The 25,939-nt window shown below is 43.8% G+C and overlaps 2 protein-coding genes across 2 annotated transcripts; one reads left to right on the top strand and one right to left on the bottom strand.

Annotated features, from left to right (window-relative positions):
- Nucleotides 1–590: 590 nt before the first annotated feature.
- On the bottom strand, nt 591–10,412 carry LOC112883453 (protein NEDD1). The gene is made up of 10 exons (XM_025948754.1): nt 10,178–10,412; nt 8,840–8,952; nt 7,419–7,679; nt 7,188–7,292; nt 6,225–6,290; nt 5,916–6,137; nt 4,572–5,099; nt 3,888–4,463; nt 3,609–3,791; nt 591–1,855 (listed from the first exon to the last, which is right to left on the bottom strand). The coding sequence occupies exons 1-10, from the start codon at nt 10,332–10,334 to the stop codon at nt 1,745–1,747; spliced, it is 2,322 nt and encodes a 773-aa protein (XP_025804539.1). The 5' UTR covers nt 10,335–10,412; the 3' UTR covers nt 591–1,744.
- Nucleotides 10,413–11,427: 1,015 nt separating this feature from the next.
- Nucleotides 11,428–14,211, top strand: LOC112880929 (nuclear polyadenylated RNA-binding protein 3-like). The gene is made up of 4 exons (XM_025945654.1): nt 11,428–11,949; nt 12,037–12,093; nt 12,298–12,387; nt 14,146–14,211. The coding sequence occupies exons 1-4, from the start codon at nt 11,875–11,877 to the stop codon at nt 14,209–14,211; spliced, it is 288 nt and encodes a 95-aa protein (XP_025801439.1). The 5' UTR covers nt 11,428–11,874.
- The last annotated feature ends 11,728 nt before the right edge of the window (nt 14,212–25,939 follow it).

The following is a 25,939-nucleotide window of genomic DNA, read 5'->3' as shown; positions in this document are numbered from 1 at the left end:
CTTTAGAGCGAGGGAACACTCTAAAGTTTTTAGAGAGCGCTAATCGGAAACGAACACACCCTAAATCTACCAATCAACACTAAGAAGAAAGAATCAGCACAATCTGACAACAAATAATCTGAAAGAAAAATAACATAGTACTTTTGCAAAACATTTTTGCAGATTTGGCTCATTATTTATCCCTATACATGAGCTAGACCTGTTCCTAGACTTTTGAACAGGAGACAAAAAAGAAAAGAAACAGCAGAAGTTCTTCATGATTCCCAGAACTTTGACCTCTAGTACATTAAAACTAGAGGTGATTCTTCACTCCAATGCAATTTGGAATCAGCTGAAAAACAATATTTCAAACTGAAACAACAACTGTCCAGATTGATTGAAAACTTCTTTTTATCCATGGCAACATGTTACAGGAGAAAATGAATCCAAATATCATTTTAGACAGAAAAATCCCAAACAAAATTTTTAGAAAGTCTAAAACTTATTTGAGTTTCGAAGTAACAAATTATATTGCTCCACTTCCATTTGTGCAAATTCAAAAGGAAAAACTAAATGACATAATCCAACACCAATCAACACGAGCAAATCACTAGTCGAAAGAACTTCCAATCGTCCTCTTTCCATTCCAATCTCGTTGATGAAATCTTTGTCAAAAAAGAAAAAACCTGACAACAACAAAGAAAAAAAATCCATGCATCTTTGCATCTATACGCGACCCTCATATGATGTGAGGTAAGCCTGTAATATGAGATACAATAAAAGACACCACCGCAGGGGTAAAATCAAGAACACACATTAACAGAAGCAATGAACAAGGCTCAACAAGAGAGCTAGAATCATCCTAACACACCCAACGAAAAGCTGGAGAGAATGTCGAGAAATCCAGCTATGCATGAGAAAACAACCTCCGTGGAGCATGTTCCTCAGCAGATCCGCCACATTCTTCGCTAATCCAACCATTCCTCTGCATGTAGATGAGATGGAGACGAAGGGTAGGAGCCCACCGGCAAGAACCCACAGCCATGGATCCGCAGCCTGTGGAGGAGGGATGAGCACCAGTAGGGAGGAAGAGGAGTACTGCTCAGGTCTTGGGGGGGATGGAGGAGATGTGGGCATAAGAATAAGGTCGTCGTTGGTCCATCCCGTGAGAAAAAAGAGCTTTTGGATCAGTTCACACCGTTAGTCTCTGTTAGCTTATCAAAAAAATCCGTGCCGTTAGTATCTATTCTGACGGTGATGCATATGGGTGGGCACCTGAGCCCGTGTGCAGAAAAGTCACTCTGGATTGAAAACCTCTCTGTTGTTAGCCTTTCACATAGGCCATCCAAAATTAGGCCGCCCAGGTGTCACCAACATATGGAACCAGTCCACCACAACATAACAAATAGAGAAACCGATAAATCAATATGCTTCTAAACTAGGAGGCTTATATGTACAACGGTGTCGAACATGAACTTCCTATTTGTCATGAACTAGACAAACCAACATACGAATAAACCATCTCCGGGCCTACCTCAGAAACCAGTGGATACTGCTATCTTCCACTTCCCGAAGGAGATCCTCTAACATAACTGCACCTTGACATGGTCGCTGATGTGCGGGCCCAATGAGCATGGGGCCCATCTGACGTAGACCACGTCACATTGACACGTCATGTCAGAGAAACCGATTCCCTTCCACAAAGCACAACAATGCCGAACTGAGAACACCGCAGCCCCAACACCCCCATCCCACCAATCAAAGATTAGAGAAGCTGCTGCCGGAGCTGTTGGTTCTCCCTTCTTAGTTGCTGCACTTCCTTTGTCAGGCCTTCCACCTTCTCCAGGACCAAATTCAGCACGCCAGACATTTCCATCTGCTTGTCCCAACAAGATCCATTATGTGAAAAAGGATTTAAACTGAAGGGCACAAGAAAACGTTGAGCACAAACTAGCCTATGAACATTTTGAAATACTGGGCATGGGCTCAGCACTTGGGGCAAGGAATTGGACAGGCATATTTAACAAATGTGCATGCTCATCTAGTGATAACAATTATGATTGTGCTAAAGGAATGCAAAAACAGAAGAATAGCAAGCTGCCCTGAACTTTCAAAATAAAAATGCCTAGTTGTAAAAAGAGATCAGATACAGGTAGATGAGGGGATTAAGGGCTTAACTAGTCTATTGTATTTGCTCTTTTTTTAGAACTGTTATTGTATTTGCTTTCATTTTTTCCCTGGGTGCAGAAATAAAAGGAGCACCTTGGATAAAATAAATAAATTGGTACACTACTGAGTACAAATATAGAATGGAAAATAATCAAGTGCAATTATAGCCACAGACACACACAGAATCGTGAAAATGAACGTTTTAAGTGTATGCATGACAGCAACAAACACAAAATATGGTTTATTTTCACGACTCTGTTTTACATGGTTATTTTCATAGGTTAGGAATATGATCCTAATGATACAAAATTGCATGAAAAGTAATTGCAAAAAATTCCTATAGTATTTTTCTAATATAGGATGTCATGTTACAAGTTACCTCGCGAAGTTTTAACTTAAAACTCAACTTGTAATCGGAGAAACAAAAAAAAAGACAAATCCCATTAGGGGGTAGACTGTACCAATTGAACCAGTTTAAGGGAGTAAATCGAGCGTAAATTTTGTTCGGGGAGCTAAGCGGGCAAAGTGAAATGATGAGGGTAGTAAAATAGACTTTTTCCTTTCAAGAAAGGAAATGGGAAAATTGAGAGGTGGAACACAAAAGGATCACTAAGCCTGAAAAAAAAGAAAAAAATAATAGACTACTTAATTACGTTGATTTGGAGCTAAATTGACACTTCAGCCAATAGGCACTTGCATTTCACAGTGGTGTTCAAGTGTATCATCATACAATTTGAAAATAGTATATAACTTAAAATTGATTGATTGAACTTTCATGATTCGAAAGTATTGATTTTAAAAAATAAAAGCTAATAAAATGTAAATAGTTTTATTTGAATTCAAAAGTTTCAGTCCAGATCCCTCATTTTTGAACTTTTACTAAATTATTTTTTACTTAAAAAGGATATATCTAAACAAATGACATTTTTAACTCCTGGGCTAATAAATCTAGGCCCACATCATCAGGGAGATTCTAAAGTCCTACAGCTGGCATCCTGCTTCACTCATCATAGGTGGTTGATCACCACTGACATTGTTTGAACAGAAAGAATGTGGTAAGCATGGCAAAGGAAAGCATAAGTGCTACAGAATAAAATTGGGGAGCTATTATCACAGTATGACATTGTCTCAACAGAGAGAATGTGGTAAGCATGGCAAAGGAAAGCATAAGTGGTACTTATTCTGTTGTTTTTTATATATATAATCTGGGACCTACTGTAGTACTTATCTGTTGTTCTTTTACAAAGAAAAGAATGAGGCTTGTATAATCCTTCATGATGATGCTTCTTTTGACAAATCTGATCTAGGTGAGAGCCCATAAGATTTTAATAAAAAAACTACTATGCAGATCTTGCATGGCCTTGAAGCAGGCTGGTGTGTGCCATTGAGAACAAAACGAGCTAAGCTGGAACTCAGATTTAAATTGATCAAGTGCAAACTTGAAGGACCAGTGATTTTACCTCCTGCATGTGAAACTGTCTTAAAAGTTCAATGTGGAGATTTCTCACATCCTCATGGATGGACTTCTGAACAGACCCAAGAGATTCTTCAAGCATGCGCTGCACATACTGAAGTGAGAAGGAAGAAGCTCCCTGCTGATCAGTTGAAGAACTTGTGTTTGACAATTGTGGCGGCCCTACCCCCTAACAAAATAGAATATAGGCAGTTCATTAGTAAATCACGCTGTTAAAACATTTAGGTCATATTAGTTGCACGAGTAGTAAATAAGGAATTCTTACATTGCTTGCTAGAGGGCTTGGAGATGAAGAGGCAGTTGCAGCCTCTTGTCTTGACAAAAGACTACTGAGCAACTCATCTTTTGTTTCAGCTCCCGTCTTCTTTGATTTCGGTGAGCCAAACGCTGAAGCTAACCCATCACTAAAAACAGAAGATGAGCTCATTTTATCAGTATATGTTGTTGGCCTCCACATAGAACTGGATTGTGCCTCTCCTGTTTGATCAGGATTCACAGATGAAACAGCCTTCGAACCATAGGATGAGAGAAGTGAACTCTGAAGGTTGGGAGACGATGCGTCCAGGGAAGAGTGTGAGTTGCTCAAGATGCCCTTGTTTTGTAGGTTCATTAAAATGTTACTTGTTAGAGAACCCTTCAGCGAGTGACCGGTGGAAGATGAATCTTGTAAGGCTGTAAAAGCCAAGCCACCTGTTGAAAAGGCTGAAGCCCCAAAGCGTGAGATCTGTTGACGTTGAGTTAGCCTATCTGGTAATGCATTTCCAGTTGCTGTCTCTGGCGAAGATATAGACAGTTCACTTTTCCATGATGGCATGGATGTAGTAGTCACAGATGAGAAGTCCTGCACAATGGAAACATGTATAACAGAAAGAAAACTTTAGATGGGTTATCCTTCCATGATGAGACATATGCCTCCTCAAACAATAACATAAAGTTTTTCATTAAGGACCTGTCTTGAATTTGCAGTAGACCTCCAATCTGAGATTGCATGAGGCTCATCATTCCCTTCCATATACGAAAACTTCCTAGTTGTTGACAATTTCTTTTCTCCTGGTTTATCATCTTTTTTGGTATCATCATTTCCATGCTCATCCCACCAGCTGCCACTAGATGGTGTGAAAGGCTGGACATCAACAAGTGGAGAAAAGACATCCATATCATCCTTTAGATTATAGTTACTACGAGGAGCCTGTAGCTTTGATAATGGTCCTCCAGATAACGGACGTGCTCTATATGGAGTTTCCTCCATGGTAGAAGAGTTTGAGGTTGAAAGAAAGCCACTTGTGTTTGGTGTCAAAGAAGAGCGAAGACCTACAGTGACCACTCCAGAAGAAAAACTTGTAGGTGTTGCTGAAGGCAAGGGATCTGGCATAAGAACAGACTCTTCACTAGTTCCCCCAAGAAGAGCAACTTCAGAAGAACTGTTCTCATTAACAATGACAGGTTTCGACCGTTGCCAACATAAACCTGTCACAGCCTGACATTACAAATTCAAAGATGTTAAAAGATAAAAGGGTGGAGTGTTGACATAAGAATTTTGTGAAACAGTTAATGTCAACGCCATCACATCATTTTAAACATTTTTCCTTAAATAGGTTAGTTATCACTTATCAGGTTGTAATGACAATGATTCAGAATTACATAAAAATGTATTTCTGCATAAGCTGCACATGTGCATGCAGGCATACCTTATTTTTAAATCTGTCAACCTCCATAATATAACTACCAACTACCACTCATGCAGTGAACCTAAGTTGCATTATATGTTTAGAATACAACTGGATAGTTGTAAAACTACATCTGAGGAAAGACTAAGTAGTAGGCAGGAAGAGCCAATTGCTCATATTAAGTATATGAAATATGACTGGAGCAATAAACTCCCCATCACTTAATAAGATTATATGAGGTTATTGTTTAGCGAAGCATACAAATAAAATTGGAATATTAAAAGGTGAAAAGACCTCCATATCATAACTAAACAAGAAAATACTCATGGCAGTCATCCAATGCTAAAATATATTAGTTCCAATCATACTTTAGCTACATTAGCAAACATATGTGTTCTCTTAATATAAAATAATAGTACTACCGTTTTTTAATGTGACATAACTAATTAGATTGTCCTAAACATTATATATTTAAAACGGAGGGAGTATTAGCTATCAAAGATTTTTATACAAGTAGACGTGAAATGTGTGCAAACACAATAAACAAACTACCACTGGAAATGCATCATCTTTAACTCAACAAGTCGCGCACACAAAAGAGTTCAGAGATCATAGTGATTTCCAACCTCAGAGCTATTGTAGGCACGAAGAATGGTCAATGGCTGAGGTTTTCCCCGGACGTCATAGAATATCACACGTCCACTATTTGTGCCTGCAGCTAATATAGTACCATCATCATTATATGCCAATGAGGAGAATGGGGCCTCATGAGGAATGGTGTGTGTTGGTCTTCTTGACGATGAATCTAATGTGTACAACTTCTTGTCCAGGCCAACCGTAGCAATTATCTACAAATACCAAATATAAAATTCAATTCCAGGCAAGATAGTATCCATTCAGAAATGAAACACCAGCTGTATTTACAACTACAAAACCTTGTCACTTGATGGCGAGATACAAACACCACTTGTGGGTGCAGAATGTTGCTTCAGCCATGACACCTGCACAACAGGGATTAATCAATTCCAGAATACTCCAGCAAATACCAAGCCGAATAAAGCCGACCAGCAGATTAAGTCATCACAAATAGCAAACACCATGTACATCACTTAATTTAACATTTTCGAAACAAATAAAGATAACCAGGGCTTATATGAATGGCATGTATTTTCACAGTACCTCATAGCTCAGATTCAAACATAAATGAAACAACGCAATCCGAATTTAATTCTCTAAAAAATGAAGTCCCGTGGAGGGAGAATATATAGCTAGCAATGTTCTAAGATGCACCCTGTTGAAACCACCTACCTAGGCACTGGTCACAAATCTTCCTCTGTAATTTGGTAAAGGCAGAGAGCTAGTTGGCCAGCCCGCCTAAGCGGTCGAAGGTTGAGCAAGGCAAAAGGCAGGGGAGGGAGAGGCTGAAGGGTGAGCGGCAGTTGGAACTCAGAATATGCCTTATGTTTAGGGTTGTTCAACATTGGCTTGACATGAGCTTAGGATTGTTCAACACTGGGCCGCCAATCACTCATCTCCTCAGCCCGGCGCCTGCTAGACTAATCAAGCCTAAGTGACAAGTCATCATCTCCAAGCTACGGCTCCATCTCTGTTCACTGACTTTCCTATGTTCAACCTGCCTGTCCAGCTAGCCCTGCATGTGTGCCCTACAGCGGCAAAATACTGCCTGCTTAGCACCTTTTAGAACACAGGACACTAACATAGCTCTCTATTGGCATCACAAAAGCTGACTCGCACAAAAGGTGGCATCACAGTCCATTTCTTAGGGGATATCATAAAATAACTTTTCTTATCATCTGTACAATTAGCTATCTCAACTATATAAAAGAAACAATAGAAGAATAAGCACAACATAAGTTGCACCGTAGGAACTTTGGTACCTTCGGAGACTTTGCAGTTGTATCCCAAAGATGCACAGAACCATCATCTCCTGCTGTCACCAATAAATGTCTACTGTTTCGTGAATAATCAAGCACTCTCAAAACCTGACCTTGCATAAATAATTCAGAAAAACTAAGAAATTCAGAAGGCCAAAATTCGAAATTCAGGTACTCCTAGCCTATTGTGGGGCATGAACATTTTACAGAAAAATACAAAGTAGATAAATTTACCTGTCCATTTGGATCACTAAGTTCAGCAGCACGTGCTCCAGAAGCAAGATTGTGAAGAATGAGATCCCCCTTCATGCTGATTGATGCCAAATGTTCATCTTTGCAGTTATACATTACACCAGTAATTGTGTCAGTGTGACCGCTTAGCCATTTGATGCATCTCTTCCGCTGCAAATCCCATATTCTGACAATATGGCCACTCCCACCAGAGCAAAGATATCGAGAACCTTTGTTGCTAAAACTGATAGAATAAATGCATTCCTACAAGAAAATATTGGTTGTCAGGTTCAACCACATGCTCTTGTTAAGTAAGAAGTAAAGGTTTGAAATATTATCAGATGATGATTTAGTAACCTCACACACGCAGTGAGAAGTGCCATATGTGCATACCAGGTACATGATTGAAAGTTTCAGATCTACCAAGAACTACATTGAGTTTATGTTTTAAGGTGCCTAAATTTTTTGTAGAGTGAAGTGCACCATCGGTCCCGAAACTTGTTCAGAGGTGTCACGTAGGCCCTAGACTATTAATTTGATGATCTAGGTACCTAAACTTGCTAAGTGGTTCACTTGAAATGTCCAAAGTCCAAACCTCTCTAGTTAGTGTTGATCAGCCTACTTGATGTCAATGTGGCATCCATTGCACCCAAAAACTCCAACTCATCACTCATAACATCATCCTCCCATCCTCCCTCTCAGATGAACATGCTAGCATGCCACCCAAGCAAGTATATGCTGATTAATGATGTTTGGACCTCAATCAGGCAGCACAATTAACAAGTTTAGGGGACAGATTATAGTATGGACTATGGAGACCTATATGACAAAGCCGAACAAGTTTGAGAACTGCTCATGCACTATACGCATTTTTAAATAAGAGCATACTTTTAAATCTGATTAGGGTATACAATACAAAGAAACTCAATTCATAACAAATTAATATACTGAAAAGATGTCAGTGTAATTTCTTATTATGCTTTGTTGCCAACGCAAACAAGAAATCTAAAGAAAGCTTAAATTTTAAATGATCTAAAATACTAAAAAGTTATGTTAGAAAATGACATGAGTCATTGGCCCTCAGGAGTTATTTGGGTGCAACATTTAATTTTATCCTAATAACAAGTTGTTTTGAGTAAAGAGATGAGTCCAGTGAGGCAATTAGTCTACGCATAGCTGGTTCTTTCCAGGTGATTTTAGCGTCAAAGGAAATAAGGATAAGAAATCAACTAATGGCGATGTCTATGAAAAAAGATTTGAAATTCTAGCCTGCCATGGATAATAGATAAATGAGTAACAGTTTTGAAAGACCCTACTTAGATTTCCCAATGAAAATATGGTTTTACATCAAAAGTAGTGAAGTAGCACATGCATGGCCATAAGGAATATTTTTTTGGCACAAAATCAAACTAATCCACTGATACCTCTATGTCATCACCACGATCAACAGTGGATGTTGGTAGCTGTCCTACATTTTGACCTTTTTTATGCCACAATGAGATCTTCTTATCATCCCCGGCGCTTGCTACAATTAGATCTGCATGTTAAAAGAAAATGGCTGTCAGTATTAGTGCTTCTGGTTGCAGCTTGACAGTTCAATTCAATTAGGAATCATTTTTCCCAATGTCGAGGTTAAAATCTCATCATAAGGTATTAATTAGCCAAACACAATGGTAGACTCAATGCCACCAAACAGATGTTTCACTGAAAATAATAAACTAAAACTAGAACTATTTAGTAGTCTTCATTTGCTAAGCATTGAGAAGTATATTAATAATGTTTTCTAGCACTTATTGCAGGAAAGAAATGGATATCCTCTCATTCACAGTAACCGGTCACTGGTTGTGATTGCTGTATGTCTCCTGCTATATAACATGGAAAAGATAAAGAAATAACATTGCATAGACCAGATTGCTCATGGATATAATGCAGCTAACTCCAAGCATTAAATAGCCAAAACTAACATCAGTGGTAGGATAGTTTTGCTGAGGGACAACAGATGCTACTTATAGCATTTGGCTCTGTGTGGTGAAGCAAAAGCGCAATAGACAACTGCTCGCTAGGTCAATCCCCAATAGAAAATAAATACTTTGCGTAGTTTCTCTGAACATCCTAGGTGCAAAGAGAACAAAGTAAGAAAAGATAGAGGCAGTGACTCTATCCAGAAAGCAAAGATGCTTAAGCCATTGTGTATTCTCATCGCTCAAAAACATTGCAGTGGTAGGTGAATCAGTGGTGCATTCAATTTCTTTAACGCTGTTTTCCTTTTGTAAATCAGGCTCTGATTACCCATAATAATAACCATGCCATCAACGGAAATATGATATACATAATCTCAGTAGCCCAAAACGGCCTATTGATCGTATACATATCACGTTTTGGGTGGTTAACGTTTATTGGATCAGGAAATGCTCAGAAACTAATCAGCGTGGAATTTAGATTTTGATCACGACAAGAAGGCCAGAGGGTTCCGACTCAGGGCAAGGTCATACACAACCAACCGCATAACCACCACAGTAAATGGATAATATTAACTCAACAATAGCGGCCGCCCCCATTCCACAATTCCGCCACAATACATGAGAGGAGAGTCTTGCCGCGATTCAACCAGAATGTAGCAAGCGACTCTTGACGAGAAACCCAAGGGCCGGATTGAATCCACCGGCTCTCACTGGTACGGATATCGCCGCTGCAGATCCTTGCGCAACGAAGCAAAGCTACCAAATTCAGGAGATCTGAGAGGAGGCGATGGGGGCGCTCACTGGTGTGGTTCCACTTGACGGCGTTGACGGGGTTGCCGGGCGCGGGGGTGTATGCGAGGACGCAGGGGTCGCCGGACTCCACCGTGACGTCGAAGAGCTTCACCGTGTCGCCGCCGCACGTCGCCAGCAGCGGCGCCGCCGGATCCACGAACCCCATCGGGCCACGGGCGGCGACGGCTCGCGGATTTAGGGTTCGGGAGGGAGGGAGGGCGACGGGGTGGGGTTTGGAGGTGCGGCGGCGGCGGAGCAGGAGGAGGAGGAGAGATTTGAAAATTGAAATGGGTTTGGAGTGTTCTTTTCTTGTTTGTTCGGTTGGGAGTGGAACGGCTGGTGACGTTGGGAGAGGAAGACAAGAGCGGGCGCGGGCCCGCCCCGGCCGGCTGATCTGCTCGCTTGTGTGCACTGCAAGGATCCCCGGCTGCTGCAACTGTGGGCCCTACTTGTTCGTGCACTTTTTCCTTTTGAAAATTGCCAGCTGCCCTTTATATCCATAGTTTTTTTAAAAAAAGAGCTGCCTTGTTGAACTATTTTCTTCAAGCAATGTGGAACCTCTGGATGCACAGTACTATTATCACATCACTTTTGTCAAAACAGATTTGCCAAAAGTAAATACATACACCGTAGCAAATAAAGATAATAGTAGTACAAGAGAAATGAAATGAATAAGTTAATTCACTGCTCCTTTCATTCTGAATTATAATTTATTTTAGTTTTAGTCTAAGCAATACTTACTAATTTAACCAAGTTTTAAAAAAATACGTCAACATCTACAACATCAAAAAAAATGCAATCAAGACATATATCACAAATTCAATGTTAAAATTGACTAAAGCGGACCATAATTTAGAATTGATGGAGTAAAATGTATAAGGGGCAAACACTTTCTAATGTCAAGTAGTCATGTAACTCAATGAATACAAATAAGAAACACAGTTTGATGGAATATGGAAAGACACTTACCCTATTACGTTTGGGGCAACCTTAGGCCCATTATGTTACAAGAATATAATGGTTTTTCTTTTTATTTCCTCAATATATCTATTTTTATATCTATATCTATATATTATATTTTTACTATATAAGGATACAAAACAATTAAAAACCTCCCTACCTTAAAAAATTTTCGCGTACCTCTCACACGGTGACCCACTGAGAGCAAGCGTTGCAGGCTCGATAACGGCGCTGCCGCTGCCAAGCCACAAGATACTAGGCCCGAGTGGGCCCTCGCGCCATCCCCACCGAACCCCTCCCTGAAAACCTAGCCTGAGGCCGCGCCGGCCTCGACCCCTTCCCCATGAAGCCTCCGTCTCCGCCGTCTTCCCCCGGCGCGCTCGCACAGCGGGAGGCCGCGGAGCGGAGTCCTTCTCCAACTGCGGCTCCTCCGACAACAACGACGACAAGGACGACAACGGCAGGGCTGAGTCAAAGGGCGAGCAGGCCGCGGCGGGGTTCATCACGGGTCTGTTCGAGCGGGACGCCACGCTGCGGGGCCACTACGAGCGAGGCTGGGAGGAGGGGCAGTTCGCGTGCATGGCAAGCGTCGGAGGCACGAGGAAGCTGGGGTGGCAGTTCAGGGCCGCGTCGCGCTGGTGCAGCATGCTCGCGCCGCCACACGGTATAGGAGGCCCCGGGCGCACCGCGCGCTCGCCGTCGTCGTCTGCCGCGTGCTCGGTTGGGACGTCGCCCGACGGCCCAGCATGGTGATCGATCCCCGGGGCACGCTCAGGCAGGGGCTCGCTGGTGAGGCCACGGCCGATGTTCAACCGGCGAAGGTTATTGGCCTGTTGAATATTTGGAGCTCGCTGTTCAGATTTTAAGCCTTGACTGCATTCTTTATCTAATTTGCTTGCTGGTATCAGGAGAATGATGATGCTGGGGACGACAATGACTCTTCGGGTGATGAGGATGAAGAAGAGGTGACACTTGTTATATGGTTATTGTGATCATTGGTCTGTTGATTTCATTTGGTTGATGATTTTATTAGGATGGTAATTTGGGAATTGGTGAGAGCTAGCTCTTCAAATGATGATTACGCAACAGTTGGCTGCAGAGTGGTTGAATGCTTGTTGATTGTGGATGTGATTTGTGGTTAGCAAATCTGATTGGATTGTTGTTGTCAGGAAGAAATTGAGAAAGAGAATGGACACCCAAGTGCCGATGGTGACGAAAAGGACAACGAACTAGAGAACAGTGCCGACTCTACTGAAAAGGTTTGTTCTGGCAGTTCTAATTATGTGCTACAAAAATATATGCTCTCCTGTGCAATGTGCATTTATTCCACTGTTCCCAAGTCTTTAGTTTCATATATGACCTGTCTCCTATTGTCTTTACTGTTACTTTTGTGGTATCATTATCCCTGTGGCATGCAAATTAAACAGTATCGTTGATCAGGCTCAATTTCCTCACCTCTTTTCCATCTCCAACTTTTGGAACCCTCCTTTTCATTTTGAATTTTTACTTATTTCTTTTGGTTTTTGTTTAAGGATAGATGTAAGATTCTTCAATAATCAGATTGTGTTTGGTCCCTGGCACAAATGAAAAGCCAACATAACACAAATAGTAAAACTTGTTCCTGTAGTGTGATATAGTGTACAGGCACTTTGCTGCTGCTGTTGTACACGCACAATCTATTGTGCAGTGCTGCTGTTGCCGTCGCCTCACCCGCACACAGCCACACACGTGCCTCAAGTGAAGGGGCGTAAAACATACTCAATCCATCCCACAAAAATTATTCATTTGGAAAATTTCAGATATATTATTAATTAATTATAGCAGTTGTGATTGAAGAACGTGCTATTTATTTAGTTTTCTAGATCCTTAATAAATGCAAATGCCTTGAAACCAAGAAAAGTAACATCTATTTAAGCATTTGATTGGCTCCATGCCCTTCTCTATGCAATTATTTCTTAATATTTGATATTGCTTTAATTAGATGGACTTTACTACAATCTAAAAAGAACACTCTTTATGGGATAAAATTTGAATACTAAACGAACAATCTTTGTGGGATGGAAGCAGTACCAGCCGCCAGCCATTGCATGTAGTTTGCCTCGCGGCCATCGTCGCACTGCATTTGCTACTGCATGTATAGCATGTTTTTTATACTTATCATATATGTTATACTAACAAATATGTCCGTGCGTTGAAACAGGAAAAAAAATCCTTTCATACCCCTCGTCCAACAAATATGGTCCAAAACTTAAGTGATAACTTGACCTATGACCTACATTGGTTATTACCAAAATGGACTTCAAATTTATGTGTAAAAATGGACTTCAAATTTATGTGTAGACATGCAGATTATAATTTTAAGAAATAATCATCAAAATAGTAGTGTATTACTTAGTATCAAATTATAACTTTAACCACAAACATTATTTTGGTTTAACTCAAATTGCGCAAATAATAAAGAAAAAAAGGTAAAGGAAATAGGTCCGTGAGGTTCCATTTTAATTTGGGGCAGACTTAATGTAGACCATCTCATCACATTATTGCCAACATTAACTTAAATTATGAATTTCATAATCATCACAAAAATTAAGGTGTAAAAGAATATTAGTTGACGCATTTGATCTCTTCAATTTCGTAGAATTTTGTCATCCGAGCTTAACTTGACAAACTATATTGAATAAACATGCTGCTTGCCAATAGATCCATATTCGGGACTCCTTGTCACCTTGATTTACTCATCTAGCTTGCATATATACTTGCACAAAGACAGATGGAATCTACTTATTAGTAGGCAGAAGAAATTGATGTTTCGCTTGTTCGCATGAATTAAATTAAGACGGGACAAACCAAGCAGTGGGTCCCATGCTCCAATAAAGGTCAACGGAGAACAAGCTTCATCCTGGTCCACCCATGCCATTCAATTTTCACATATATGATATATCACAGCCAAGCGGCCATAGCGCCCTCCATGCTAACATGGGTATGCTCTCGTGCCTACAATTTTCTTCATTTTGCAGACCTTGTGCCGCTTATCCTGGTCCACCCACTACAGGAAAACGGCTAACTTCCGACGGCCAGAATAAAATTTCGACGGTCCCGTCGGAAGTTAATTAACTTCCGACGGCTATCAAGAGAGCCGTCGGAAGTTTACTAACTTCCGACGGCCGCAGAGCAAACCGTCGGAAGTTTTTTAACTTCCGACGGCTTAGGGCGTGCCGTCGGAAGTTAGGTGCCACGCCGTTACACCCGGGCCGGGCTGTAAGCATCTAGGCCCTTAAGGTATGTTTCGGTGATTAATGACAACCATTATTGTGACTAATGAGTTTGTGCAGATTTTTAGATCATTATCGCTCATTTGGTTATATGTCAAAAGAGGCCCCTAATTTTCATTATTCAAAAAGGCGATCTCGGCATTCAACTCAATAATATGTCAAGACTAAGAATCTTTCTAGTCCTAAGTGTCATAAGGTTGAGAAAGACACTTAGGTTAGTATAGGTTTTATAGTTTTGTAGTGATCGCACTATTAAGAGGGGTTTAGGCTTAGTAACTTGAGCATGGACATGGTCATTTGAAAATGGATGCACACAATGGTCACTCAAGTTTCTAGAAGCTCAAATAAGTGGTTCTCAACTTATATCTCAAGAAATATTTGGATTTCATTCAAGACTCAAGTCAGAAAAGGCAAAATCAGAAAAATCCTATTCACCGGTTTAACCGATGCTTCAACTCTTCTATACGTCGGTTGAACAAGGTCACCAGAGTTTGACAAGTCAATTCACCGGTTCAACCGATGATATTTGAAAAAGGTCGTCGGTGCAGTTGTCCAGAGACTTTGTTTTTCAGTTGATCAGCGGACAGCTACACTCACCGGTTAAACCGACGATATTTGAAATTGGACGTCGGTGCAGTTGTCCAGAGACTTGGTGTTTCAGTTGATCAGTGGATGACTACACTCACCGGTTAAACCGATGTCACGTCGGTTAATCTTCCCAAACAGTAACGGCTAGTTTTCAGAAGGGGAGTTTACATTCACCGGTTAAAACGACGATGACTATTGGAGGGACGTCGGATTAACCGGCGCTACGTAGTTTTCTGGCAGCTTTTTCTCCAACGGCTCTATTCGTGTGAGCTGCCCATATATACCCCTCCAATGAGTCATTCTACTACTCTTGACACCAGGAAACACCCAAACACACATACTATAGTCAAGAGCCATCTTGAGCTTCAACATTTCATACACTTGTTCATTCAATCATTCAAGAAGCAAGATTAAGGACTTGAGTAGAGAGAAGCTTGTGTGCATCCATTCTTGGTGATTGGTTCTTGCTCAAGTGAAGGCCTTAGCTTGTTACTCTTGGTGATTGGCATCACCTAGGCGATCTTGGTGATCGAGGTGATTCTCGCGGAGCTTGCCAAGGATTGTGGAAGCCCGGAGAAGAGATTTGTACGTGGCTTGATCTCCACCACACCGGGATGGTGAACGGAGACTCTTAGTGAGCGCCCTCGTCTTGGTGACTTGGGAGGTGACAATACTCTTTGTGAGTGTCACAACGTGGATTAGGGGTGTGTGCCAACACATCGATACCACGGGAAAAAAATCCGGTTGTCCCTTGTCCACTTTACTTATTCAAGCATTATCTTTCATGCAATTCATTCATGTGCTTGATTTAGGAATCACTAGTTAGCTCTACCTTGCTAGGCTTTATCTCTTTTTATCTTATCTAGCTTGTGTAGTTTTTTTTGGTTATCCGGTTGGTGAATTGGAGCCTTTCTAGTTTTGCATAGGTTAAGATTGCTTTATCTTGTTTTAGAAATTGAAAAAGGCCCAATTCACCCCCTCTTGGTCCATCGATCCTTTCAATTGGTATCAGAGCCTCGTTGCTCATTTGGATCATTAGGCTTCACCGCCTAGAGCTATGGCCAAGATGGGTGGTTCGCCGCCTCACTTCGAGGGCAAGAACTTTGTCTATTGGAAAGTTCGTATGGCCGCATACCTTGATGCGATTGCCCCCGAAGTATGGTTGGCAACTAAAGTCGGGTTCACCGGAGATCCCACCCCCGACCAATTAAAATGGAATGCTAGAGCTAGAAATGCAATTTTCGAAGCTATTAGTGAGGAGGTCTTTGTTAGAGTAAATGGCATGGACCTAGCAAGTGATATTTGGAAGGAGCTCATTGAAATTCATGAAGGTTCCACCAAAGTTCGTGAGCAAAAATATCACTTGTTTAGAGCTAAGTATGATTCCTTCAAAATGCTAGCTCATGAAATTGCAATGATATGTATTCTCGCTTGAATGTCATTGTCAAGGATATTAATGCACTTGAAATATCCAAAATTGACAGTGCATCCATCAATCGCAAGATCCTCATGCTCCTCCCGAAGCCCAAGTATAACATTATCAATGCTATGCTTCAAAAGGAGGATCTCGCCACAATGGAAGTAGGAGAACTTGTGGGCGAAATTCGCGCTCATGAAATGAGCATTCTTGGTATGTCCGAAGAGCCAACATCAAGCAAGTCAATTACTCTAAAGACCAAGACAAACAAATCCCGCAAGCTCAAAATGGTCAAACAAGACTCAAGCTCAAGCAATGAAGAAGATGATCATCATGAGAGCTCATCCGATGTTGAAGATGATGGAGAACTTGCTCTCATGATGAGAAAGTTCACACGCTTGAATGAGAAGATCAATAAGAAGGGCTTCAAGTTTGACTCCAGGAAGGAAATGTTCCGGCCAATGGATGTCAAGAACAAGATTTGCTACAATTGTGGCGAAAAAGGACACATCCGTCCAAATTGCCCCAAGCCGGACAAAAGAAGCAAGGACAACAAGAGTAAGCATCGCCATGATTCAAGCGATGATGAAGAAGAGGAGAGGAAGAACAAAAACAAGAGATTTGGGAAGAAGAAGACCCATGACAAGAAGATCAAGCTCTTCCCAAAAAAGAAAGGGCATACCAAGAAAAGTTTCTTGGTGGAGAAACAAGAGTGGGTGACCGATGTCTCATCAAGCGAAGACTCAAGTGATGAAGAAGACATTGTCACCATCGCCCTCACCAATGAAGAACCATCTCTACCTCCGCCTCCTATGTACCTCATGGCAAAAGGTAACACCAAGGTATGTGAGGTAGATAGTGAAGATGATAGTGATGAAGAGCTTGATCCAAATGAATTTACTAACCTCATCAATGAGTATACATCCGTCATTAAGAGGGAAAAGGGCAAAGTCAAAATTCTTGAGAGCACTCATGCCAAGTTAGAGCTTGCCCACTCCGACTTACTTAGTAAGTACAATGACTTGCTCAAAAAGCACAATGAGTCACTTGTACTTGCTAAGCAAGTTGAAGAGAGCCACAAAAAGCTCAAACAAGAGCATAGGGAGTTGGCTCACAAGTATCAAGAACTTGAATTTGCTTATGAAGTAATTGACCCAAGTCTTGAGAAAGTTGTTCATGAAAAGGTCAATGCTTCTACTTCATGTGATGACCTACTCATTGATGCATATGCCACTAATGTTGTGCCCAAGCTTGCTTCTTCTAGGGAAAAGGAATTGATGGATCAAGTGGCAAGCCTCAGGAGTAGTGTGGAGAAACTCTCAAAGGGAGAATACATCCACAAGGAGATTCTCTTCAACAATGCCCGTGACTATGGTAAGAGAGGTCTTGGTTCATTTCCGGAGCCAAACATGGCTACAACTCCTTCTCCGGAGATCAAGACAAGCTTCATCAAGGAAGATGGCTCATATTGCCAACATTGCCAAGTCACCGGGCACCACACTAGGGAGTGCACTTTACCATCACGTCCTCTTCCTAAATTACCCAAGAATTACTCATCAATGTTCCAAAATAATCATTTTCTCTTGAGTAAAGTGAAGGGCAAGGTGAAGGCCAAGTTCATTGGCAAAATTGGTAAGGAGTCGAAGAAGGAGCTCCCCAAGCAACTTTGGGTCCCAAGAGCTCTTGTCACACATGTGCAAGGCCCAAAGCTTGTTTGGGTTCCTAAAACTCAAAAATGAATTCTCATGTGTGTAGGTGAACTACAAAGCCGATGGAAAACATTGGGTACTTGATAGCGGTTGCTCTCAACACATGACCGGCAATGATAGCATGTTCACCTCACTTGAAGACCCCGGCGATCATGAACATGTCACCTATGGTGATAACTCAAAGGGGAAAGTCTTAGGTTTGGGTAGAATTGCAATTTCAAAAGATTTATCCATCTCAAATGTTTTGTTTGTAGAAGCACTTAGTTTTAATCTCATCTCTATTGCACAATTATGTGACCTTGGACTAACGTGTGCCTTTGACAAGAATGGTGTTGTAGTGACTCATGAAAAAGACAAGTCATTGGTATTCACGGGGTTTAGGCATGGCAATATCTATTTGGTGGATTTCTCTACAAAGCAAACAAGCACCATGACTTGCCTCTTCACCAAGTCGTCTCTTGGGTGGCTTTGGCATAGAAGAATTGCTCATATTGGCATGAGCAACCTTAAGAAAGCCCACAAGAGAGGGATGATCACCGGCATAAAGGATGTCACTTTTGACAAGAACAAGCTATGCAAAGCATGTCAAGCCGGGAAGCAAGTTGCAACTCATCATCCTATCAAGACGATGTTGTCTACCTCCAAGCCGATCGAGCTACTACACATGGATCTCTTTGGTCCAACTTCATACAAGAGCATTGGTGGTAACCTCTATTGCCTAGTAATCGTTGATGATTTTTCACGTTACACTTGGGTCATGTTTCTAGGCGATAAGGGTGAAACTCCGGAAATCTTCAAGTCATTTGCAAGAAAAGCTCAAAGGGAATACAATTCCCCAATCGTGAAGATCCGGAGTGACAACGGCACCGAGTTCAAAAATATGAAGATTGAAGATTGGTGCGATGAAGAAGGAGTCAAACATGAGTTTTCCGCCACCTACACGCCTCAACAAAATGGTGTGGTGGAAAGAAAGAACAAGACACTCATCACCCTAGCAAGAGCAATGTTGGATGATTATGGCACGTCCGAGAAGTTTTGGGCGGAAGCAATCAACACGGCGTGTCATGCATCCAACCGAGTGTATCCTCACCGACTCCTCAAGAAAACTCCATATGAGCTCATCACCGGGAGGAAACCAAATATATCATACTTTCGAGTCTTTGGTTGCAAATGCTTCATTTATAAGAAGAAAAGGCTCGGTAAGTTTGAAAGTAGATGTGATGAAGGTTTCTTTCTTGGTTATGCATCAAACTCCAAAGCATATAGAGTATTCAATCAAACCTCCGGGTTAGTTGAAGAAACATGTGATGTGGAGTTTGATGAATCTAATGGCTCCCAAGAGGAGGTTGTTGGCTATGAAAATGTAGGGGATGAAGAGATTGAAGAAGCCTTAAAGAAGATGTCCATTGGGGATATCAAGCCGGAAGAGGTGCATGAAGACAATGATCAAGGGGGAGGAACTTCCTCATCTTTGCCAAACACCTCCACGGCACCCCAAGTGAATGAAGATCAAGATAAAGTTGATCCACTACCTCAAGAAAATGTGTCAACGCCAACACCCCAAATCCAAGAACAAGAAGAGCAAAATGTTCCACCACAAGCACAAGTCACTCATGATCCACCCCAACAAGCATCCATGCAAATACCGCTAGTGAAGCATGGTCGCATCTCCAAGGATCATCCAATCGGTCAAATCATTGGTAGTCCTTCCAAAGGAGTAAGAACTCGCTCTAAGTATGCTTCATTTTGCGAACATCACTCGTTTGTTTCTTGTATTGAACCCACTAGCATAGAGGAAGCACTTGAGGACTCGGATTGGGTGATGGCCATGCAAGAAGAGTTGAACAATTTCACCCGCAATGAAGTATGGGTCCTCGAAGCTCCTCCGAAAGACAAGAACATTATCGGCACAAAGTGGGTCTTTCGAAACAAGCAAGATGAACATGGGGTGGTGGTACGCAACAAAGCAAGACTTGTGGCAAAAGGGTTTTCTCAAGTCGAAGGTTTGGATTTTGGTGAAACTTTTGCTCCGGTCGCAAGACTTGAAGCTATCCGCATTCTTCTTGCTTACTCTTCACATCATAATATTAAGTTATATCAAATGGATGTGAAAAGTGCCTTCTTAAATGGCTTTATTAACGAACTTGTTTATGTTGAGCAACCTCCCGGGTTTGAAGATCTGAGGAATCCTAACCATGTTTATAGGTTGCACAAGGCACTCTACGGACTCAAACAAGCTCCAAGGGCTTGGTATGAGAGGCTTCGTGACTTCCTAATCATGCAAGGTTTCAAGATCGGGAGGGTGGACACCACTTTGTTCACAAAAGACGTCAACGGGGATCTTTTCATTTGTCAAATTTATGTTGACGATATTATCTTTGGCTCAACTAATGATTTACTAAGCCATGAGTTTGCTACCATGATGTCTAGGGAATTCGAGATGTCCATGATTGGCGAATTGACTTTCTTCCTTGGTTTTCAAGTCAAACAAATGAAAGAAGTAACATTCATCTATCAAGAAAAATATACTAGAGATATCTTGAAGAAGTTCAAGATGGATGAATGCAAGCCAATTAAGACTCCTATGGCTACAAATGGGCATCTCGACTTGGATGTGGACGGTAAACCTGTTGATCAATCTCTCTATCGTTCTATGATAGGGTCTTTGCTTTACCTTACCGCATCTAGGCCCGATATAATGTTTAGTGTGTGCTTGTGTGCCCGTTTTCAAGCTAACCCTAAGGAATCACATCTTTCGGCTGTGAATAGGATCCTTCGGTATCTCAAGCACACCCCTAGCATAGGATTGTGGTACCCCAAAGGCGCTAGCTTAGATCTCTTGGGATACTCGGATTCGGATTTTGCCGGAAGCCGTGTCGATCGCAAGAGTACCTCCGGGGGTTGCCACTTGCTTGGGCGTTCTCTATTTTCTTGGTCGAGTAAGAAGCAAAATTCCGTGGCTTTGTCCACCGCGGAAGCGGAATATATAGCAGCCGGTGCATGTTGTGCCCAAATTCTATATATGAAGCAAACCCTTTTGGACTTTGGTGTGAAACTAGGAAGAATATCACTCCTTTGTGACAATGAAAGTGCCGTAAAAATTGCCAAGAATACGGTTCAACACTCTCGCACAAAGCACATTGATATTCGCCATCACTTCTTGCGTGATCACGAAGCCAAGGGGGACATTTCCCTTCAAGGTGTGAGATCCGAGGAGCAATTGGCGGACATTTTCACAAAACCTTTAGACGAGAGTACCTTTGTTAGGCTAAGAAATGAGCTAAATGTGTTAGATGCGGCAAACGTCATGTAAGTTGCCATGTCATATAGAAAAATGCATACATATAGGACACTTGTCTAACCATGGTAAGATAGTGATGAGCAAGGGTTTAGCTAGAGGTGGTGGTCCACTTGTTTTTCCTCTACGCTTGTAGAAAGGCTCGTCATGATGAAGCTTTCCGTGGGATCAAACTTGACAAGTAGATTGTAAATTCTCGCCATGCATTTGCTTGACATATAGTTGTGCACTTCATGTTTAACTTTCCTTCGCATGTGGTTGTTGTTTGCATTATCATTGCATGCGTAAGGGTCACAAAGGAGATCACTTGATGAAAATGAGACTTGTTTTACGTGCAAGATCTTAATTCATGAGAAGTGAAAAGAGTAAAGTGTTAGGTGCGTTATTGCCTAGTGAGCAATGTCATGGTGAGTTTGAAGCCTTCCTCCTTCAATATTCCTATGACATGGCTCATACATTTTAATTTGGAGCTTTGTCTCTCTTGCGACTTTCTCTTGATTTTGAAAAGAAAAACTATTTAAGTTATTAAGCTATCCTATTTTGAGAGGTAAAGTCGCCTATGCAAGTCCATTAACTTGAGTTTAGTTGAATCTTATAAGTTCATTGGACCTAGCATAGAAAAGTGAGCTGAGAGAGGGTTTTTGGGTTCACCGGTTAAACCGACGTTCAATGGATCTATACCCATCGGTTTAACCGGCGTTACTAAGTGTCAGTTTCAGCTCAGCCATTTCAGGCGTTCAACCGGTGTATACAAAGTTCGCAGCATCGGATCAACCGGTGAACAGATCACAAATTTAACCAGAAAATCAACTGTTATTTGCATCGTTCAACCGACGAGTTCATTTGTGCAAGCATCGGTTCAACCGGTGTACAGATGCAGATTTGGCAGAGTCCCTGGTAAACTACACCGACGCAATCAACCGGTGTTCAAAACCTAAGCGTCGGATCAACCGGCGATAAGAAAAACTGCGGGGTCCACATGTCATATTACTCTCTTGCCCGCTTGCGTCCCCTCACGCGCTTTCGATTTCCGCTCGACCGCTCGCCTTCGCCGTCTCCTACACACCTCCGCCGCCCGCTCGCCGTCCGTGCGCCGCCGTCCGCCGCCATCTGTCGCCGTCAGCCGCCACTTGCACATCCTCCGCGCCGTCCGTCGCCCTCTTGCCGCCTTGCACCACCGCTCTGCTCATCGCCGCCCGAGCATTCTCGCGCATTCCCGCGCGCATTGCCGCCGTTGCAGCACCGCCCGTACACGCCCGCTCTCCACCGCGTCGCCGCCGCCACCCGTACACTTCCTGCACTGCGCCCCTGCGCAGCCCCGGCGCCGCAGCCACCACCTCCCACGTCACCGCCTGCGCCCACGCCGCCCACGCTCCACCGTGCCATCACACTGCACCTCCACCGAGCCACTGCACACGCACATTGCACCGCTCTCGCGCATTCACGCCGCGCTCCCTTTTGCTCGCCGCATTCACGCCGCGCCGCCGCATTCCTTGTTTCTGTCGGTTGTCGTGATGGGTCGTGACAAGAGGAAAGGGAAGGAGATCGTGGTCGAGGAGCCCGCTCGCAAGCGGACTCGCGCAGCGAGAGAGGCCGAGAGGGCCGAGATGGTGGCTAAGGCCGCCGAGGAGCAGGCATCAGGCCGTGCTCGTCCGTTTGCTATCCGGGACACGCCAGCCAGGGGCAGAGGCAGAGGCAGAGGGATGGGCAGAGTCCGTGGTGCTAGGGCCACCAGAGCCGCAGCAGCAGCAGCAGAGTCAGAGCAGTCACCTTCAGCGGCAGAGTCCGATTCAGATTCAGAGACAGAGTAGTCTGAGCAGTCTCAGGGGCAGGATACACAGCAGTCACCAGCTCTACGACGTTCTGGCCGCACCCGGCAGACGTCCCCCGTAGAGGAGACTTCACCAGTGACCGAGCGTCGCACCGGACCGAGGACGCGAGGAGGCCACCAGCCACAGGAGCCTCGCAGGTCCACCGCAGCAGCAGCTGCAGCTCGTCGAGCCGAGGCCCTAGCGGCCGAGCGCGCAGTGTTCCGCATGGACACTGTCGTGCGTCTGGAGCCAGGCGTGCTGCTCCAGAACTTGACCAAGGCCAATGCGGCAAAGGTCAAGAGGCTCAGGTGGAGTGTACAGGAGGAGGAGTGGTTCCCGGTGACCCGTGACAGCAGGGTCGATCGCAGATTCTGGACACTCCTTCAGGCCAGTTTCTACGAGACCTATCAGAGGCGGGGCCACAGGATCTTTCCTCACAGAGTACTAGACTGGGTTTCACTGAGGACAGCTGCAGGGGGAGCCGATGTCAGGGAGCACTTTGATCACTTCAGGGGTCTGCCCAGGTTGCTCTCGATTGAGAGGAACAGATACATTGAGGATTGGGTCAGGGTTTTCTATGCCACAGCTTGGATAGCCCCAGAGCGCAGAGCTGTTCACTTTATGTTTGGAGGGCAGGTATTTGGTTTGTCCAGAGCGACACTTGCAGGGATTCTAGGAGTTGACCTTGTTGACGTCTCTTTGCACGAGATGGTCTACGGTGATGCAGATCCACCTCGCAGGGCCATGATTGGCGGGATTGCACCTTCTCACGAGGCGATCTCTCAGTGCTTCCGCCAGCCCTTTCCAGCCTCCTACGCCAGAGTCCCCAGTCTGCTGACCCCCGAGGCATACGCTGTTCACATGGCACTCCGGAGGACTTTGCTCCCGAGGAGTGGCTACCCAGAGGGGTTCACAGGTCTGCAGCAGCTGCTACTTCTTCACATACTCACTCATGAGCCATTTGACATAGTTGACTTTATCTTGGCTGAGATTGAGGATGTCATCACTGATGGGATGAGGGTCGTGCGTCAGTTTCCATATGCTCACTGGATCAGTTTTATCTGCTCTATGATTGTGCCAGCTGAGTCACCAGTCAGCGCAGTATACCGCCAGGACGAGGTTCCATGATTCCCGGTCTACCGTCCGACAGCTCCTTCGGACCGGAGGAGAGGCAGGCAGGCTGATAGAGCTGCCATGGCACGGCTGTCACCTGAGGTACAGGCACGTGTAGCACAGGAGGATGAGGCACTGCTAGCCGCAGAGGCACAGCTTCCCGGAGGAGATGATGAGATTCATTGGTCAGACCTAGAGTCAGACTCCTCCGAGGACGAGGAGTACTTCCCTGCACCTGCTCCAGCGAGTCATGATCACGAGGCAGGAGGTTCCGGAGAGCCAGCTCCAGTGACAGCTGCTGCTACTACTGTCTCAGAGTCACAGGTGTCTCAGCCGTCTGAGCTCACCGCACTTCTGCAGCAGCTGGTCACACAGCAGAGAGAGGACCGTCGCGCTCAGGAGGAGGCCAGGAGAGCCCACGAGGCCCAGCTTGCAGAGATACAGAGAGAGGCCGCCCGAGAGCGAGCTGCTACAGAGGAGCGTTTTGTCGGCCTCATTGACCGAGTATCTCAGAGGACAGACGCTCAGTTTCAGCAGATGCAGCAGGGCATGATGGCGATGTTCGGGATGATTTCACAGCTATATTCTCACACCGGACTCGCCCCACAGCAGCCAGGACAGTCAGGCCTTCAGGGCGTCGGAGCACCACCACTTGCAGTTACACCAGCTCCGACCTCCACTGCTCCAGCTTCTTCCGCGACCCCGGAGATCATGTTCTCATTGTCAGCACTACTTGGGTCTGCGAGTCGTCCTCTCTTCTCTCCGCTGCCTGCGACCTCACTCTTCCAGGAGTCACCCTCAGCAGTGCAGTCAGTTGGCCTCCCCGTCGTACCACAGCCACTACCTTCAGGGGGAGGCGGAGAGGTGTCCTTAGTTCAGCAGTCGTCACAGCCGGCAGCATCAGCTCTTACTACTTCAGATGTTGACACATCCTCTGCTGAGCCGGCTACTACCTCCACGGATCCTCTCCCCGGCAGTGCTAGCACCAGAGCCTCGACGACAGCTACACCTCCAGTCAGCTCAGCACCTGCCGGCAGCTCAGATCAGCAGCTCCCTTCCGTCACCGAGGATCCTCCGTCCGATGACGACGACGACGACGATGACCCAGATCGCTTTCTTGCAGTACCTCGTCAGCTGGACCCGTAGATCACTCCTTTTTGGGCTTTGATGCCAAAGGGGGAGAGGGAGTGAGAGTCAGGGGGAGGGTAGCATTAGAGAGAGTTCGTGATCAGGACTTTGTTGTTTCTTATTGTATTATATATTGTATTATACTTGGTTTTAGTTCATGGATATGTACATTTGTCATTTGAGCATGCTGAGCTTTTGAGACATATCTATGGATTTCGTTTGAGCGATTGAGCTCTTTGGTTCTTTTCTTTCGAGTTTGCTTGTGTTTATTCTTGCCATATCTTTCTAGCTCTCTCGTTATTTATGTCTGTGTTGTCATCAATCACCAAAAAGGGGGAGATTGTAAGCATCTAGGCCCTTAAGGTATGTTTCGGTGATTAATGACAACCATTATTGTGACTAATGAGTTTGTGCAGATTTTTAGATCATTATCGCTCATTTGGTTATATGTCAAAAGAGGCCCCTAATTTTCATT

The sequence above is a fragment of the Panicum hallii genome, chromosome 2 (genome assembly GCF_002211085.1).
Source record: "Panicum hallii strain FIL2 chromosome 2, PHallii_v3.1, whole genome shotgun sequence".
NCBI classification, from domain to species: domain Eukaryota; kingdom Viridiplantae; phylum Streptophyta; class Magnoliopsida; order Poales; family Poaceae; genus Panicum; species Panicum hallii.
The sequence above is the reverse complement of the archived record's forward strand: the minus strand, read 5'-3'. Positions and strand labels throughout refer to the sequence as shown.

Bases quoted from the DNA above. Each gene is read 5' to 3' on its own strand.
- LOC112880929 (XM_025945654.1), top strand. From the start codon at position 11,875: ATGGTGATCGATCCCCGGGGCACGCTCAGGCAGGGGCTCGCTGGTGAG. The intron at 11,950-12,036 runs GTTATTGGCCTG...TGCTGGTATCAG, and splicing joins CCGATGTTCAACCGGCGAAG to GAGAATGATGATGCTGGGGA. The intron at 12,094-12,297 runs GTGACACTTGTT...TGTTGTTGTCAG, and splicing joins GTGATGAGGATGAAGAAGAG to GAAGAAATTGAGAAAGAGAA.
- LOC112883453 (XM_025948754.1), bottom strand. From the start codon at position 10,334: ATGGGGTTCGTGGATCCGGCGGCGCCGCTGCTGGCGACGTGCGGCGGC. The intron at 7,680-8,839 runs GTATCAGTGGAT...ATTTTCTTGTAG, and splicing joins ATCGTGGTGATGACATAGAG to GAATGCATTTATTCTATCAG. The intron at 3,792-3,887 runs GTAAGAATTCCT...CTATTTTGTTAG, and splicing joins CAAGCCCTCTAGCAAGCAAT to GGGGTAGGGCCGCCACAATT.